At 42.6% G+C, this 19160-nt stretch overlaps 1 protein-coding gene across 1 annotated transcript in view; it reads right to left on the bottom strand.

Annotated features, from left to right (window-relative positions):
• rtel1 (regulator of telomere elongation helicase 1) overlaps window positions 1-19160 on the bottom strand; it is a 225346-nt gene that overhangs the window by 125149 nt on the left and 81037 nt on the right. Inside the window, exons 16-17 of the mRNA XM_034173464.1 lie at window positions 10098-10230; window positions 2606-2719 (exon numbers count right to left, since the gene is read on the bottom strand). Of these exons, the coding sequence (XP_034029355.1) occupies window positions 2606-2719; window positions 10098-10230 (247 nt within the window). The remainder of the gene's footprint in view (window positions 1-2605; window positions 2720-10097; window positions 10231-19160) is intronic.

Genomic DNA, 19160 nt, shown 5'->3' with positions numbered 1-19160 from the left:
TAAGTGGTCATACAGCATTCGTACATGGCTGTCCGAGTGTCTATCTTACCGACTGCACCTCAAAGTTTGGCTTTTTCCCCATTCTGCCTGATTCGCCTTCATTCATGCAAAGTGTGACTGGGCCCTAAGTGTTGGACTTGAGAACAGAGGATCCTCGGTTCCAACCACTGCCAACCCTAAAAATCACTGAAGGCCCTTGGGCAAGGTCCTTCATCCCCCAGTTGCTCTCAGTGAGCACTCTCAACATCTGATTCAGATGAAAAAGCACTATATAAATGCAGTCCATTTGCCTACTTTTTTAGGATATTGTAGTCATTCATCATTTTTGAGAATAATTTCATCTATATTATAATATCCAAATGGCCTCCGTGTGCAAGTGTGTGTATGAAGTCGATCACTGAGATATTGGTAAGAGCTGACATTTGCAGTTTGATATGCTCATGTATTTTGGGTCAAGAATGAACACTGTGAAAACGGAAAGTTGATAGGACTAATGTTTTTGGAGAAATTAGCGATATTAGCTAACAACGGTGAACAATGAACATTGTGCTGCAACGCACCATGGGAGTTCAGGGTTTTGGGGTTTTAAATGTTATTGTGGTTCATGTTAGTTTAACACTGTTGTTAGTGTTATTAATGTATTGTGTTTTTGTAGTTCAATTGGCTTAGTCAGTGTAGTTAAGTGTCATGTTGCCGTTACCATGAGTGAGTTAAGGGCCATGTTGCTGGTGTTGGCAACTGTGCATGCGTCATTAGCTGCGATTCACGGATTATCACCTCATTTCTGCTTCAAACTGCACTCCAGTCATCATCTATCTCAGAGACAGATATCTGAAGCTTTTGTACAACAATCATTTCCACATAAATTCAGCATTATTTCATAATAAAAGATGGAGGAAGCAATCAGAGCGCCGTAGCTACACGAGCTGCTATCTGATGCATTCACTGCACGTCAGTTATTTCAAAATGTATCGCATCGTTTCTGCTTAAAATGGCCCAGTTTCTGCTTAAAACTGACTTCAGAATGATTTAAGAGGTTTTACCTTGTTGCCTGATGGTTAATAATTCCATTAATCCCTTTGGGTTTAGAAACTGTCTCAGACAAGCTGCTGATATCCGAAATGACACATGCACAGTGTAGGCAGGGCGGACCGATTTTTAGGGACGGACCGTTTGGTCTGCCACACCGGTATACCATGAGTGAGAAGTATAGTGCATTTGATGTCTTCCACCATGTCTCCGGTTATTGGTGTGTAAAAATAAAAGCACCTGCTTGCAGCCGAATGCAGAAAAGACAAAAAGCTCTGCGTGCGTGCAACTTCTACGAAGAGCTGACATTTGCCGTTTGGTATGCCTATGTATTCTGGGTCAAGGATGAACACCGCCAACATGGAACGTCGATAGGACTAATAGGAAAAACTATGGATATTAGGTAACCGCACTGAACAATGGAAGTTGCTAATTACATTCTGGACTCACACGCACATGCCACATTCCAGCAGGGGGCAGTGAATTATCTTTATATTAAAAGCGTGAGTGTGTGCGCATGTGTGATTTTATTTAGTAAGTTCAATGTAAGTACATTAAAAATACATGGATGACACAAGAAAGTGAAACCACTTATTTCCATTGTGGTCCATTTAAAAATCAAATGACAAAATAGAAGTAATAATAAAATAAAATACTACTACTTCTACTCTACTAATACTAATAATAGTGTTTATATGATAAGAACCTAAACAATCTATAAATACATTAAGACAGCAAATTAGCATTAAAACATTACCTAATTAACAGGAATTAAAAGGTTTGAGTTCTTCGAAAAACTGTTAAGGTCTAAGGTTCTAAAAACATTCTGGACTCACACGCTATTCCAACTCATTATAGAAACTTTGCATAATTTACCCTTGAAAAATGTCAGCTACCTATTTTATAAACACGGCCCAATCTGGAGCCCGGGGATCCCCACGGGCAACACGCTAGTCAATCAGATAATAGCAACAAACTTCACCTGTGATTCTGTTAAACCCTTACAGGCATGAGGCATTTGCTGACCTTGCAAGCATTCAGTTATGAAAACGGTATCTGCCCAATGTTTCAAAGGAAGGAGACATAGTAGATCAAACTCTAGATGAGGAACGGCTAGTCATACACCATGAGAAGTTTAAGATGGGTGTAATTTTGAGTTCCATCTGATCACCTCAGCAGGATCTTTTCAGTTCATCAGTTGGAAAAAGGACCTGCACACAGTTGTCTGTCACTACCCCAGACCAACCAGGTATGAGCAGATGCTCAATCAAGTCTGTCTAATCTGTGATTCCCAGCAGAAGACTGCCCCTCCCTGAGCCTGGTTCTGCTGGAGGTTTCTTCCTGTTAAAAGGGAGTTTTTCCTTCCCACTGTCGCCAAGTGCTTGCTCACAGGGGGTCGTTTTGACAGTTGGGGTTTTTCTGTAATTATTGTATGGCTTTTGCCTTGCAATATAAAGCACCTTGGGGCAACTGTTGTTGTGATTTGGCGCTATATAAATAAAACTGATTTGATTTGATTAATCTGCAGTTAGTAATCTATGTATACTATGCCTCTTTATCAAAGACAAACACCAACCTTCTGTCAAATGCTGAACTTAACAGCACTCCATCTGGGCCTCTGTCAATCACACCAACAAAGATCTGGTCCCGTTCAATCACGTGGCTGTTCTCCAGACGTACAGGGAAGGAGCTGTTCCAAACACACACAATGAACAACGGACAACAAAGACAATATGGAAAGACGAACAAGAGGTGGTGTAATATTTAGATTGTCAGTTAATGCTTTAATGTTCTTTTGGATAAATAAATCATTCCCACTGTCACTGAAGATAAGGGCTGTCTTCCACCTGGGGTATAGCAGTGTCATGGGTTGCAGCTGTATGTTCTTTGGGTTAATTAATAATATGTCCTCATTGTTCCCTCCCCTTTACTCATGCACTCCTGTGCTTTAATGCCATTCAGGCTACCAGTCACAGCAGTACAACCACCGCACAAATATTCCCCACTTAGACTGCAGCACGACAGGATTCGTGCTGGCCTGCCAATTTGGTGTATTGCCACAAGAATGCTGTACAGGGAATTCAAATGCAGCACAACTTGTACGACTGTAGTTCAAATGTCACTTTGTATGGCATTCATGCAATTTGTGCTGCAGGTCAAATGCAGTACGACTGCAGGTCGACTTGCACGAATGATGTTCAACTGTCCATTCCTACGGCAGTACAAATGCAGCATGACCGACTCCACCACCATTCCTATGTTTTCCAGCACGAGCCACACATGAATGTGCCAACTGCTGTAGGAATGCTGTAAGAGGTGAGTGAGTGCAATTTGAATGCAGCTTGAATTGCACAAATGTCATTTGAATGTAAATTCATACAGCAGTTGTGCAATTCGTGCTCTAGGGTGACAGAACAATGAGACAGCGCAGTCTCGTTTGAACCCTGTGTGATATCGTGGGATTTTACCACTTCCGGGGACAGCCTGCCAATGCGCACCACAAACACAACATCACTTCATACGGAAAGACTGTGTACCGTTTTGTTTTCGGCTGCAATTACTGAAGTAGACACAAAAAGTGCAATTTCTTTGGTTCCTGGTGGAGAATGGAAGACAAGGCACATAGGCGAGGTCATGTCGGTGTCAGAACGGGCGGCAGCCCGTCACCAGGAGTGTCTGGACCCGCAATACAGACTCCCAGACTAGGCTTTGGTGTGGAGGAAATCATGGTCTTTATTCCAACATCGGGTTAGGTACACATCAATCAATCAATCAATTTTTTTATATAGCGCCAAATCACAACAAACAGTTGCCCCAAGGCGCTTTATATTGTAAGGCAAGGCCATACAATAATTATGCAAAACCCCAACGGTCAAAACGACCCCCTGTGAGCAAGCACTTGGCTACAGTGGGAAGGAAAAACTCCCTTTTAACAGGAAGAAACCTCCAGCAGAACCAGGCTCAGGGAGGGGCAGTCTTCTGCTGGGACTGGTTGGGGCTGAGGGAGAGAACCAAGAAAAAGACATGCTGTGGAGGGGAGCAGAGATCAATCACTAATGATTAAATGCAGAGTGGTGCATACAGAGCAAAAAGAGAAAGAAACAGTGCATCATGGGAACCCCCCAGCAGTCTACGTCTATAGCAGCATAACTAAGGGATGGTTCAGGGTCACCTGATCCAGCCCTAACTATAAGCTTTAGCAAAAAGGAAAGTTTTAAGCCTAATCTTAAAAGTAGAGAGGGTGTCTGTCTCCCTGATCTGAATTGGGAGCTGGTTCCACAGGAGAGGAGCCTGAAAGCTGAAGGCTCTGCCTCCCATTCTACTCTTACAAACCCTAGGAACTACAAGTAAGCCTGCAGTCTGAGAGCGAAGCGCTCTATTGGTGTGATATGGTACTACAAGGTCCCTAAGATAAGATGGGACCTGATTATTCAAAACCTTATAAGTAAGAAGAAGAATTTTAAATTCTATTCTAGAATTAACAGGAAGCCAATGAAGAGAGGCCAATATGGGTGAGATATGCTCTCTCCTTCTAGTCCCCGTCAGTACTCTAGCTGCAGCATTTTGAATTAACTGAAGGCTTTTTAGGGAACTTTTAGGACAACCTGATAATAATGAATTAGAATAGTCCAGCCTAGAGGAAATAAATGCATGAATTAGTTTTTCAGCATCACTCTGAGACAAGACCTTTCTGATTTTAGAGATATTGCGTAAATGCAAAAAAGCAGTCCTACATATTTGTTTAATATGCGCTTTGAATGACATATCCTGATCAAAAATGACTCCAAGATTTCTCACAGTGTTACTAGAGGTCAGGGTAATGCCATCCAGAGTAAGGATCTGGTTAGACACCATGTTTCTAAGATTTGTGGGGCCAAGTACAATAACTTCAGTTTTATCTGAGTTTAAAAGCAGGAAATTAGAGGTCATCCATGTCTTTATGTCTGTAAGACAATCCTGCAGTTTAGCTAATTGGTGTGTGTCCTCTGGCTTCATGGATAGATAAAGCTGGGTATCATCTGCGTAACAATGAAAATTTAAGCAATACCGTCTAATAATACTGCCTAAGGGAAGCATGTATAAAGTGAATAAAATTGGTCCTAGCACAGAACCTTGTGGAACTCCATAATTAACTTTAGTCTGTGAAGAAGATTCCCCATTTACATGAACAAATTGTAATCTATTAGACAAATATGATTCAAACCACCGCAGCGCAGTGCCTTTAATACCTATGGCATGCTCTAATCTCTGTAATAAAATTTTATGGTCAACAGTATCAAAAGCAGCACTGAGGTCTAACAGAACAAGCACAGAGATGAGTCCACTGTCCGAGGCCATAAGAAGATCATTTGTAACCTTCACTAATGCTGTTTCTGTACTATGATGAATTCTAAAACCTGACTGAAACTCTTCAAATAGACCATTCCTCTGCAGATGATCAGTTAGCTGTTTTACAACTACCCTTTCAAGAATTTTTGAGAGAAAAGGAAGGTTGGAGATTGGCCTATAATTAGCTAAGATAGCTGGGTCAAGTGATGGCTTTTTAAGTAATGGTTTAATTACTGCCACCTTAAAAGCCTGTGGTACATAGCCAACTAACAAAGATAGATTGATCATATTTAAGATCGAAGCATTAAATAATGGTAGGGTTTCCTTGAGCAGCCTGGTAGGAATGGGGTCTAATAAACATGTTGATGGTTTGGATGAAGTAACTAATGAAAATAACTCAGACAGAACAATCGGAGAGAAAGAGTCTAACCAAATACCGGCATCACTGAAAGCAGCCAAAGATAACGATACGTCTTTGGGATGGTTATGAGTAATTTTTTCTCTAATAGTTAAAATTTTGTTAGCAAAGAAAGTCATGAAGTCATTACTAGTTAAAGTTAATGGAATACTCAGCTCAATAGAGCTCTGACTCTTTGTCAGCCTGGCTACAGTGCTGAAAAGAAACCTGGGGTTGTTCTTATTTTCTTCAATTAGTGATGAGTAGAAAGATGTCCTAGCTTTACGGAGGGCTTTTTTATAGAGCAACAGACTCTTTTTCCAGGCTAAGTGAAGATCTTCTAAATTAGTGAGACGCCATTTCCTCTCCAACTTACGGGTTATCTGCTTTAAGCTACGAGTTTGTGAGTTATACCACGGAGTCAGGCACTTCTGATTTAAAGCTCTCTTTTTTAGAGGAGCTACAGCATCCAAAGTTGTCTTCAATGAGGATGTAAAACTATTGACGAGATACTCTATCTCACTTACAGAGTTTAGGTAGCTACTCTGCACTGTATTGGTATATGGCATTAGAGAACATAAAGAAGGAATCATATCCTTAAACCTAGTTACAGCGCTTTCTGAAAGACTTCTAGTGTAATGAAACTTATTCCCCACTGCTGGGTAGTCCATCAGAGTAAATGTAAATGTTATTAAGAAATGATCAGACAGAAGGGAGTTTTCAGGGAATACTGTTAAGTCTTCTATTTCCATACCATAAGTCAGAACAAGATCTAAGATATGATTAAAGTGGTGGGTGGACTCATTTACTTTTTGAGCAAAGCCAATAGAGTCTAATAATAGATTAAATGCAGTGTTGAGGCTGTCATTCTCAGCATCTGTGTGGATGTTAAAATCGCCCACTATAATAATCTTATCTGAGCTAAGCACTAAGTCAGACAAAAGGTCTGAAAATTCACAGAGAAACTCACAGTAACGACCAGGTGGACGATAGATAATAACAAATAAAACTGTTTTTTGGGACTTCCAATTTGGATGGACAAGACTAAGAGTCAAGCTTTCAAATGAATTAAAGCTCTGTCTGGGTTTTTGATTAATTAATAAGCTGGAATGGAAGATTGCTGCTAATCCTCCGCCCCGGCCCGTGCTACGAGCGTTCTGACAGTTAGTGTGACTTGGGGGTGTTGACTCATTTAAACTAACATATTCATCCTGCTGTAACCAGGTTTCTGTAAGGCAGAATAAATCAATATGTTGATCAATTATTATATCATTTACCAACAGGGACTTAGAAGAGAGAGACCTAATGTTTAATAGACCACATTTAACTGTTTTAGTCTGTGGTGCAGTTGAAGGTGCTATATTATTTTTTCTTTTTGAATTTTTATGCTTAAATAGATTTTTGCTGGTTATTGGTAGTCTGGGAGCAGGCACCGTCTCTACGGGGATGGGGTAATGAGGGGATGGCAGGGGGAGAGAAGCTGCAGAGAGGTGTGTAAGACTACAACTCTGCTTCCTGGTCCCAACCCTGGATAGTCACGGTTAGGAGGATTTAAGAAAATTGGCCAGATTTCTAGAAATGAGAGCTGCTCCATCCAAAGTGGGATGGATGCCGTCTCTCCTAACAAGACCAGGTTTTCCCCAGAAGCTTTGCCAATTATCTATGAAGCCCACCTCATTTTTTGGACACCACTCAGACAGCCAGCAATTCAAGGAGAACATGCGGCTAAACATGTCACTCCCGGTCTGATTGGGGAGGGGCCCAGAGAAAACTACAGAGTCCGACATTGTTTTTGCAAAGTTACACACCGATTTAATGTTAATTTCAGTGACCTCCGATTGGCGTAACCGGGTGTCATTACTGCCGACGTGAATTACAATCTTACCAAATTTACGCTTAGCCTTAGCCAGCAGTTTCAAATTTCCTTCAATGCTCTGGCCCCCGGAAGACAATTGACTATGGTTGCTGGTGTCGCTAACTTCACATTTCGCAAAACAGAGTCGCCAATAACCAGAGTTTGATCCTCGGCGGGTGTGTCGTCGAGTGGGGAAAAACGGTTAGAGATGTGAACGGGTTGGCGGTGTACACGGGGCTTCTGTTTAGGGCTACGCTTCCTCCTCACAGTCACCCAGTCGGCCTGCTTTCCCGGCTGATCGGGATCTGCCAGGGGGTAACTAACGGCGGCTAAGCTACCTTGGTCCACACCGACTACAGGGGCCTGGCTAGCTGTAGAATTTTCCACGGTGCGGAGCCGAGTCTCCAATTCGCCCAGCCTGGCCTCCAAAGCTACGAATAAGCTACACTTATTACAAGTACCGTTACTGCTAAAGGAGGCCGAGGAATAACTAAACATTTCACACCCAGAGCAGAAAAGTGCGGGAGAGACAGGAGAAGCCGCCATGCTAAATCGGCTAAGAGCTAGTAGCTGCGCTAAGCTAGCGGATTCCTAAAAACACGCAAAGTGAATAATGTGTAAATAATTTAGAGGTGATTCAGCAGAAGGAGTGCTTTAGTTAAGGCACGTGAAGATTACACTGGGAAACAAATCGTAATCTAGATAACTAGAGCAATCTAACTGCGCAGATTAAACAGCTAACAGATACAGAAAAACACCGCTGTGCTCCGGAACAGGAAGTGATACAATACCGCAGTGAGAGCCAACCACCAGTAGAGGCAAGCAAACATTCCATGTAATCATGTAATCAGTCAGTGCGGCAGAGGTACAAGCAGGGTCAGGCTGAGACGCCGTCATAAACAAGCAAGGTTCTGAGGCACGAGCAAACACCGACATCTGGGACGAGGCAAGAGGCATGGTCGAAGACAACAGAGCAGGATTCGGAACACGGCAAGTCAAAATCAGGAGTGTGAAAGGCGCTGGAAAGTGTACGAGACAACAATCTGGCAGGGAAGTGAAGGACTGTGAGGTTTAAATACATGTGGATTAATTAGTGTGAAACAAGGGACAAGTAGCGTCAACGAGGTACATGTGAGGAACAATCTAGAAGGGGACATGGCTTCTGGACAAAGAGTATTAATGGGCAAGCTCGTGAGGAGAGGAGCGCACAAAGTGGAGTGATGTAACAGACAAAGACACGTGAGCAGGTGCAAGAGCGTGAGTGAAAGAAACGAGGCAGGTGCAGTGAACACAATCAAATATGAGTGAGGGACGAAGACATGATGGGAGGTGCAGGGGTGTGGAGTGGAAACAAATGTCAAAAACAGAAAGGAGCTAAAACAGAAATCAAGGGCAACAACCCGGGCATGAACATGAGAACTGAAAGAAAATAAACACCAAGACAAAACTAAAGTGGAACTGACTAAGAAAACAAAGTGGCTAAATAAACTAAAAATAAAACAAAGACTGTGATGAACAAAACCTGACACTAAAGCACAAGATAACAAATGAGAAGAACAAAATAAATAAGTGGTCAACAATGAAAACACAAACTGGCTAAACAAAACAAGAACGGAACTGGACAATGGCTAAAGTATAAAAGTAGCAACGAAACAAAGTAACAAAGCAAAACGAGAACAGAGAATAACCAAATCATAAAAATAATAAAACATAGCTGGGGCAAAAGAGGATGAACTAAATAAAGAGGCAAAATGAGGAGTAAGTAAGTAACAGTCGGTACGTTTTACTGAGATTTAATGTGAATAATGATGACGAGGCTGTCCCCGGAAGTACAATTTTTCTTCATATGCTCCTTCATTTAACCCCTTTATTGCCCACCCTCAAATGAGACTACGGTGCCCAATTGAGCAAATCTAAAACACTTAGACTCTTATCTGGTGATCAAGGACTCCGTCTAAAGCTGATGTGCCTAACCAGTCACGATCACCATTTGATGGTGAACCATTTCCGATTGGACACTCACATAGCGCACGTCATCACAAAACTTCTATGAGGAGTACAAAGATGGCCGATGGCTGGCTCGAAAGTCCGTGGAGTTAACTTTTCAGGAAAAAAAGCACGTTTCTATCTCATATCATTAAAAAGGTATTTATAATTTAGTAAAGCTTGGTCTCAGCCGTCGTATACGACGGCGTCGGCTCCAGAGGGTTAAGAAAGTGCTTTTGTTGCAGAGCTGATGAAAATTTATCCAATCAATTTCATGCCTTGGACCAAAAGCATGGTCTCTTTCTTTAAAAGGTTTCCAAGTTCAGTGGAAAACCAAGGCTTATTCCACCGCTTTATTCTAAATTTATGTAATGGAGCATGTTTATTAATTAGCTTCATGAATTCATTTGAGATCCATTCTGAAGAAATATTATTGTGCACTTTTGTCACAAAAATATGACTTTTAAGAGAAAAAGATTAACAAAAAGAAAAACAACTTACATCCGCATCTCAGAAGTGAAGGAGGAAAGTGGAGACAGGGTGCCACTGGTGAGAATGATACTGCGCACACCTTGGCCAACCAGATCCTGCATGCTGAAGCCAGGTGAGAAACACCAGTAACTCAGAATGTTGCCTAAAAGATGGAAACAAATCCATAAAAAGGCAGTTTAACACTACTCAGCAACATAGTAGAGAAGCTTGAATCTTCGACTGGACTGGGTTGCTTGATGCGAGGATGTTTCGTAGAAGCTTCCTCAGCTAAAATTCTTGCTCTGGTAGTCTGACTTCTGTCTGACCCGTGTAGAGAAGAACAAACAGAAGCCACAAAAGCTTGAGTTTTAAACCTAACCAGACCCCTCCTACTGAGAAGCAGACTGCTATTGGCTAGTGACTAAACAATTGGTTTAATTAGCACCTATTGTGCTCTAGTTAGCATCCTCCTAATGAGAGGGTAGCTGTCCTTCCTAACGATGGGACTGACGCCTCTCCTGATGGTTCACCTGACGACTCTCCTGATGATGTGAATGACTCATTACCATGAACAAAAGACAGGAACTGCTTTGACCTGAGTACCCCATTGTAAACAGGGGATAAAGCGTGTCTCAGATCCCCTCCCCGGTTAAGGCTGGGTTTCAAACATTTCACAAAGAATGCTTCCTTGACCCCTCTCTCAAACCATTTCTTCTCTCTGGCTAATATTTTAATTTCCTTGTCCTCAAACGTGTGGTTAGTGTCTTTAAGGTGGAGATGAACTGCAGACTGAGGTCCACTGGCGCCCTCTCTGCGGTGCTGGTATAGCCTTTTGTGTAAAGGTTGCTTAGTCTCACCTATGTAGTGTTCGTTACAGTTTTCCTGACATCTGCTAGAATACACTACTTTGCTCTGTTTGTAACAGGGGACAAAGTGTGTCTCAGACCCCCTCCCTGGTTAAGGCTGAAAATCTTAGCCAGAGAAAAGAAAAGGATTGAGAGAGGAGTGAAGGAGGCATTGTATGTGAAACAGTTGAAACCCAGCCTTAACTATGGAAACCACCTGGACAACTGAGAGGCTTCACAGAAACACTACTCAGTAACCACTGCGAGAAAAACACAAATGTTCAGATAAAAAAAAAAAAAGAGAGAGAAAAGCTGTTGTCCATCCAGCAGTTGGTGCCCTCAGCATCCTGAGCAGACAACCTGTCCATCGCAGTGGGTCTTAAACCTGGTGCTCATGTACCCCTAACCTACATATTTTCCATCTCTCACCAATTGAGGACTAAAACTCACCTGAATGTGCTAATCAGCTTGTAGCAGAGCAGGGAGAGATGAGAAATCTGTAAGCCTGGTGGTACTTGAGGACAAGGTTGAGAACCACTGGTCGAGGCCACCCATGCTAACGGCTCTGTAAGAAAACGCTCTATTCTAAAAAATGGAACATGTTTAAATATGTAAACCCCTGTAGTGGGTCATGATTCTCTGATGTTATTCAAGTTCTGGGGGGGGGTATTCTTCCTCCCTCCTCTGTGTTCTTGTTATTCTCTCCCACCTCAGATTATCTTTGTTGCCTTTACTTTGTCATGTCTTCATCACACCGTATAGCGTGATGAAGACATGTGTTTGGGCTTCTGGGCTCACGTGTCTCTGCACCTCTGCATTTAATTGTTTGCTGCCTTTCTAACTGCCATCAGATCATTCTCTCATTGCCACATTGTCTACGTTCATACCCGCTCTTTGATGCTGCCGTTTTGCATGCTGCTTCTAGATCTGATCCCCTGAGGAGTGTTAAAGACCTTTCAACAGGGGCTTTGGTGTCCACTGCAGCGCTGCTGGTCACTCTAGGAAGTCCAGTGGAACAGCAGGAGGACACATGATGAGCCACAGTGCTACAAACGGTTTCTGCAACTGTCCCTGCACCCACAGGACAACTGGAGCAGTGTCTTTACTGATACAGGCACAGAAGAGATCTTCATTGACAAGAACCTGGCTACTCTGCTTCAAGATCCCATCGAGACCCTTGGGGAGGTCCTCATGGACGGCCGGCACTCATCGGGCTGAGATCACTGAGTTCATACAATTTCAAGTAATCTGTTTGTCCTTAAATTCTTCAGTTCGTGTTTGTTCTTGGTTGAGGAGGGATGACCCACATACTGAATGGTCAAGAGGTACGACAGAGAATTGGCCGACCAGATGTAAAGCCGAGTGCTTCCCAGAGTGAACCGCTGCAGCAGGCAGTCGAATGCCACTGATGCTGGGATTAAAGCAAAAAAAAAAAAAAAAAAATCTAACAGAAATTTTTTTTCACAGACAAATCATAAGCTGTTCACCATCTACCTTTTTATAGAAACCTTTTTACAATCACATCCTAAGATTTAAGGTTAAACAAGGTGGAGACACTTAAGAAAACAGCAAGGTGTTCTACTGTTGATTGAACAAGATTATATTTCACTCACTAAAGCCCCTTTCACACCGGGGCTGCTTCGAGTTACTTCCTGTGATGTTATGACCACGCAGGAATTTCTGCGTCACATGCATGCAGCAGGGGGCAGAGAGGAGGTGAGAACGCAGCCTGCAGGTTCTCTGCACAGAGAAGTCAGAGTGCACAGTCTGTCTGCAGCCAAACTGTGCACTCTGATAGTTTATATTTGTTCTTGTGCTGAGCTGCAGGTCTGCGCTCTGAGTTCTGTTATAGTTTATCTTTCCTACTTTGACTGTGAGATGTGCGCGTGAACGAACCGTCCGTGAGTAAATGTGGAGATGTCTGGAGTTATATTTCATGTGGACATGTCCTGTCTCTGGCAATCAGTCTGTGAGCAGGACTTATGTCCTTTTTTGTTCTTTTTTTAATACAGTGATGAGAGAGTTTGAGCAGAGAACAAGGAACTAAGTTTTTTTTTCCTTTCTTTCTTTTAATTGTTCACATGTGCGTGTGTGAACGGATTGTCCGTGAGTGGACTGAGATGTCCAGACTTTTTACTGGATGTGGACATGTCCTGTCTCTGGCAATCAGTCTGTGAGCAGGACTTATGGATTTTATTTAAACACTTTTGTGAGAGAAGAGTGAGGAGCTGCAATCAGCAGCATTTTTTTTCTGTGTTCTTTTTTGAGCATGTAGTTTTACTGCATTGTGTACACGGTATAAAAACAATCCTGCGTGATTTATACTTCAGGAACAATGGAACACAGCAGGAATCATAAATTGGCATCTGGTAACGTTGTCTTGTGAGTGTGTGGCTTCCAGTCACGCTGAGCACCGTCCTGTTGCTCTGACTTGCGCTGAAACCACTTAATTTCTGCGTTGAGCAGAGGATGCAAAAAATGTGAAACGTTTCATTTCTGGCGTCGAGCTACATCGTCTCGGCACTAGGTTGCTTCCACGCGACGTCGTCATGACGACACACAACGCAACTGGAAGCAGCCCCGGTGTGAAAGGGGCTTTACCATAGCTGCGCTTTTCTAATGCAGCATCACATCATAGAATGACTTTCACCTAAACATTATTTAAATACTTCAGAATAAACACAATTTAAGGAGACAGCTTTTCTACAGCTTTTACATCATTCAATACCAATTAAGATCTCAGTCCTGTAGCCAAGGGCTGAAATGGAGGACAGGGGTTCTTTTTTGGTGAAAAGTGACCTTTGATGGCAGGAGGTCTGACAAATTAGGATTTTTGATATCCAGGAATATGATGTGTGATGTGTGTCGTATTTGTATTTGCTTTTGCACATTTTCATCTTTTCTTTGCCTTTAACCAAAATTTATCACAACCTTCATGTTTGTTTGATAAGATTACTAACCACAAGAGCTGTAATCATTTTCATATTTTTGGCTTCCCACATCTTAACTGACCTGATTTTAAATCTGGAACCCCAAACAGACCCAGTAGTGCCTGAGCTTAGACATTACATTTAAAAAAAGAAATTGCTTCACATCGCACTTTAGTTATGCAGAAAAGTTAATTTAATTTTGGCTCATCAATTAAAAGGGACCTCCTTTAATTTTGGGAGGATAATAGTTTCATTCTAAGTGATAACTCAAACTAACATCAGCAGTTATTTTCAAAATGACTTTTTTCTATTAATAATTATCGCACCAAACAAATTTGCTAAAAATAATCCGCCACTAGAGGCACTGCAGTCAACCCAGAAGAGTGATGTCAGTGTATGTGCATGTGTTTACAACACAACGTTCATTAGATGCATTTTTTTTATTTTATTTTGTTCGGGGATGGCAGACTAGTAACACCAGACGGGGGTTTCTTTTTGAACCTATTAGGGCGTTAATAAGAGTAAGGACAGTGATTTTGACCACAGAGAAATCGGTGATGATGAACAATAAGGACAGTGATTTGGACAACACAGACATCAGTGATGACGAACAATAAGGACAGTGATTTGGACAACACAGACATCAGTGATGACGAACAATAAGGACAGTGATTTTGACAACACAGACATCGGTGATGACGAACAATAAGGACAGTGATTTTGACAACACAGATATTGGTGATGACGAACAATAAGGACAGTGATTTGGACAACACAGACATCAGTGATGACGAACAATAAGGACAGTGATTTTGACAACACAGACATCGGTGATGACGAACAATAAGGACAGTGATTTTGACAACACAGACATTGGTGATGACGAACAATAAGGACAGTGATTTTGACAACACAGACATCGGTGATAACGAACAATAAGGACAGTGATTTTGACAACACAGACATCGTGTTATATGGCTGGGGGGGCCTGGCTGCCGGTTTGTTTGTCTTTTTGTTTTCCTCCCAGGTGGCGTGCATTTGGGACTGAGTGGCTGTGTTGCTGAGGCTGTCAGGACCTCACCCTGATCACCTGCGACTCGTCAGGACTCACAGCTGTGGTGCATCTGGATGGATTGGAGCATGTTGGCATTTAAGACTGGAGTGCACAGTGTGTATTTGCCAGAGACTCGACCTTGTGACCAGACGGGTGAGATCGTCGTCTCGGGAGCCATCTCATCAGCAGCGGATGCTGAGAAACGTCCAGGTTTGATGCACGGTCTGTGAAAGAGGAGGGGGTGAGGTCTCACGCTCGTCAGCACACTTCCTGAGGTACGTTAGATTTTGTGACTAACAGTTATACAGTCAGTAAATGTGGTGTCCCTCACACCTTATTGTATTGAGCTGTTTGTTAGTCATGTATCAGCTTCCACTGCGGTGGAGTTTTGTGAACTGGATGTTCCATGCCTGCAGGTTGGAAGCTGATCAGCAATCAAGCCAGGAAGTGTTTGCTGTTTGTACACCTTTAAGTGTTCTGTGTGTAGAGTGTGGACTCACATAATGGTTCCTTCTTTCACAGACTCGGTTGTTGCGGCCACCTGGGGGGTGTCGGCGGGGTCCTTGGGTCCGAAACAGCTTCTGGCTCCGGACCGTTAGCGCTGCTGGGAGCGCACCACGCCAGGCCGCACCTTTTTGTATTATCACTGTTATGTATTAAATTCAGTTAGCCTTTGTACCGTGCTCTGCTTATTTCATACTGGGTCCTTCAAACGCTGGTCGGTTCTCCGAGCTGCGTCCGACACATAACACATCGGTGATGACGAACAATAAGGACAGTGATTTTGACAACACAGACTTCGGTGATGACGAACAATAGGAACAGTGATTTTGACAACACAGACATCGGTGATGACGAACAATAACGACAGTGATTTTGACAACACAGACATCGGTGATGACGAACAATAAGGACAGTGATTTTGACAACACAGACATCGGTGATGACGAACAATAACGACAGTGATTTTGACAACACAGACTTCGGTGATGACGAACAATAAGGACAGTGATTTTGACAACACAGACTTCGGTGATGACGAACAATAAGGACAGTGATTTTGACAACACAGACATCGGTGATGACGAACAATAAGGACAGTGATTTTGACAACACAGACATCGGTGATGACGAACAATAAGGACAGTGATTTTGACAACACAGACATCGGTGATGACGAACAATAAGGACAGTGATTTTGACAACACAGACATCGGTGATGACGAACAATAAGGACAGTGATTTTGACAACACAGACATCGGTGATGACGAACAATAAGGACAGTGATTTTGTCAACACAGACATCGGTGATGACGAACAATAAGGACAGTGATTTTGACAACACAGACATCGGTGATGACGAACAACAGGAACAGTGATTTTGACAACACAGACATCGGTGATGACGAACAATAAGGACAGTGATTTTGACAACACAGACTTCGGTGATGACGAACAATAAGGACAGTGATTTTGACAACACAGAAATCGGTGATGACGAACAATAAGGACAGTGATTTTGACAACACAGACATCAGTGATGACGAACAATAGGAACAGTGATTTTGACAACACAGACATCAGTGATGACGAACAATAAGGACAGTGATTTTGACAACACAGACATCAGTGATGACGAACAATAAGGACAGTGATTTTGACAACACAGACATCAGTGATGACGAACAATAAGGACAGTGATTTTGACAACACAGAAATCAGTGATGACGAACAATAAGGACAGTGATTTTGACAACACAGAAATCAGTGATGACGAACAATAAGGACAGTGATTTTGACAACACAGACATCAGTGATGACGAACAATAAGGACAGTGATTTTGACAACACAGAAATCGGTGATGACGAACAATAAGGACAGTGATTTTGACAACACAGAAATCAGTGATGACGAACAATAAGGACAGTGATTTTGACAACACAGACATCAGTGATGACGAACAATAAGGACAGTGATTTTGACAACACAGAAATCGGTGATGACGAACAATAAGGACAGTGATTTTGACAACACAGAAATCGGTGATGACGAACAATAAGGACAGTGATTTTGACAACACAGAAATCGGTGATGACGAACAATAAGGACAGTGATTTTGACAACACAGACATCGGTGATGACGAACAATAAGGACAGTGATTTTGACAACACAGACATCAGTGATGACGAACAATAGGAACAGTGATTTTGACAACACAGACATCAGTGATGACGAACAATAAGGACAGTGATTTTGACAACACAGACATCAGTGATGACGAACAATAAGGACAGTGATTTTGACAACACAGACATCAGTGATGACGAACAATAAGGACAGTGAATTTGACAACACAGAAATCAGTGATGACGAACAATAAGGACAGTGATTTTGACAACACAGACATCAGTGATGACGAACAATAAGGACAGTGATTTTGACAACACAGAAATCAGTGATGACGAACAATAAGGACAGTGATTTTGACAACACAGAAATCGGTGATGACGAACAATAAGGACAGTGATTTTGACAACACAGACATCGGTGATGACGAACAATAAGGACAGTGATTTTGACAACACAGACATCGGTGATGACGAACAATAAGGACAGTGATTTTGACAACACAGACATCAGTGATGACGAACAATAAGGACAGTGATTTTGACAACACAGACATCAGTGATGACGAACAATAAGGACAGTGATTTTGACAACACAGACATCAGTGATGACGAACAATAAGGACAGTGATTTTGACAACACAGAAATCAGTGATGATGAACAATCATCCGGTGTTGAAAATTTACTTTGTGTATCTGTGGCCATTGTGGATTGATGCCGTCAGTGTTGGAGTCACTCTGCTGTCAAGAAAATCATGTGTTTGGGACTCACTGCATCTCCATCACGGACTCGTTCAAAAGAGCTTGCCTCGACCCAGTTATTTTGGAAATTATAATGGCATCCCTAATGGCCCCTTCACACAAAATGCCATGCTGGACAGAAGACGCAGAAACTGGATGAAAAGAGGGGGAAAAAAAACGAGTTGGCAAAGCATGAAAAGTTCCACCCGCTGTCGGGAGGGACACACAGTTGGACAGACGTGAAAGATCCTGTGGCGACGGTTTGTGCACGCTTGTGTGTACAAACACAGTGCGAGGATGTACATCGTGCTCACACAGCAGCAGCAGCAGCGATCACATGCTGGACATATTATTTATGCTGTGCATGAATCAACGGAAATGTGTAAAGCACAAAACAGAACATTATAAGAACAATGAATGTACTGTTTAAATGTACGATAATCATGTTACTGGCCATGATTCTGTTCTCACCGTGAAAACAAAACACATACACACACAAAAACACAACCATATTTTTTAATATTTAACTCCTGTTATAAAGAGAGGACAATAAATGAATTATTGTCCTCTTGGATGTAAACAAGATAGTAATGAACTGACGACTTTTCTTCCTTTTATTTTTCACGACTGACCTGATGCAGTGATACATAACATGATTACATCAGCTGGCTTTGCGTGTCCCTCCGTCCAGTGCACACTGAAGTGCTGGTGACCGCGTTGCAAAGGTGATATGCGTTTTTATTTATTACAATGTGAGGAGAGCCCGCTGATACATGCACCTCGCAGTGGTGTCTTGTTCGATGATATTCTGCATGGCACGATATGTGTTCCCCAGATATGCATAGCGATGACGCGGCGGTCAGGTGCAGCTTTGACTGCATGCTCATGCACGCTGAGACGTGGTTGGGGCAATCCAGTTTGTCTTTATTTTTCCCCACGTTGTCATTGTTTGCAGACACGTGAGCAGCACCGTGCCTTGCACATGGGTGATCGGAGCACATGTGACAATATGTGTTCTCCAGCTTTGACACTGTGGCTGCCATGTGGAGGGGCGCACGGTGCAGGACTACAGCATTGGCTGTGGGCGGTGGTCAGCCCTCTCCCGGCGTGATTTCAAATGTTATCCAACTCATGACGTGATTACATGTCAACCACGGTCCCTTGACAAACGCATAACTGTAGTGCGTGCATGTGCGTGTGACCATGTCAATCAACACATGATGGACATGTGACACGCCCACCTTCCCACTGCAGCAATGTGCTGACATAGATGGACTCACAGCTGTGGGGCAACTGAGCTGGCCAGGCTGATTTTTTTGTGAGGCTGTCAGTCAGGGTGTGACATGACGGACGGACGGTGGATGTTGCGATCACATGTCATGTCATGTCTGTCC

The sequence above is a fragment of the Thalassophryne amazonica genome, chromosome 6 (genome assembly GCF_902500255.1).
Source record: "Thalassophryne amazonica chromosome 6, fThaAma1.1, whole genome shotgun sequence".
In the NCBI taxonomy this organism is placed as follows: domain Eukaryota; kingdom Metazoa; phylum Chordata; class Actinopteri; order Batrachoidiformes; family Batrachoididae; genus Thalassophryne; species Thalassophryne amazonica.
Note: the sequence above shows the minus strand (reverse complement) of the source record. Positions and strands in the feature narration are given on the sequence as shown.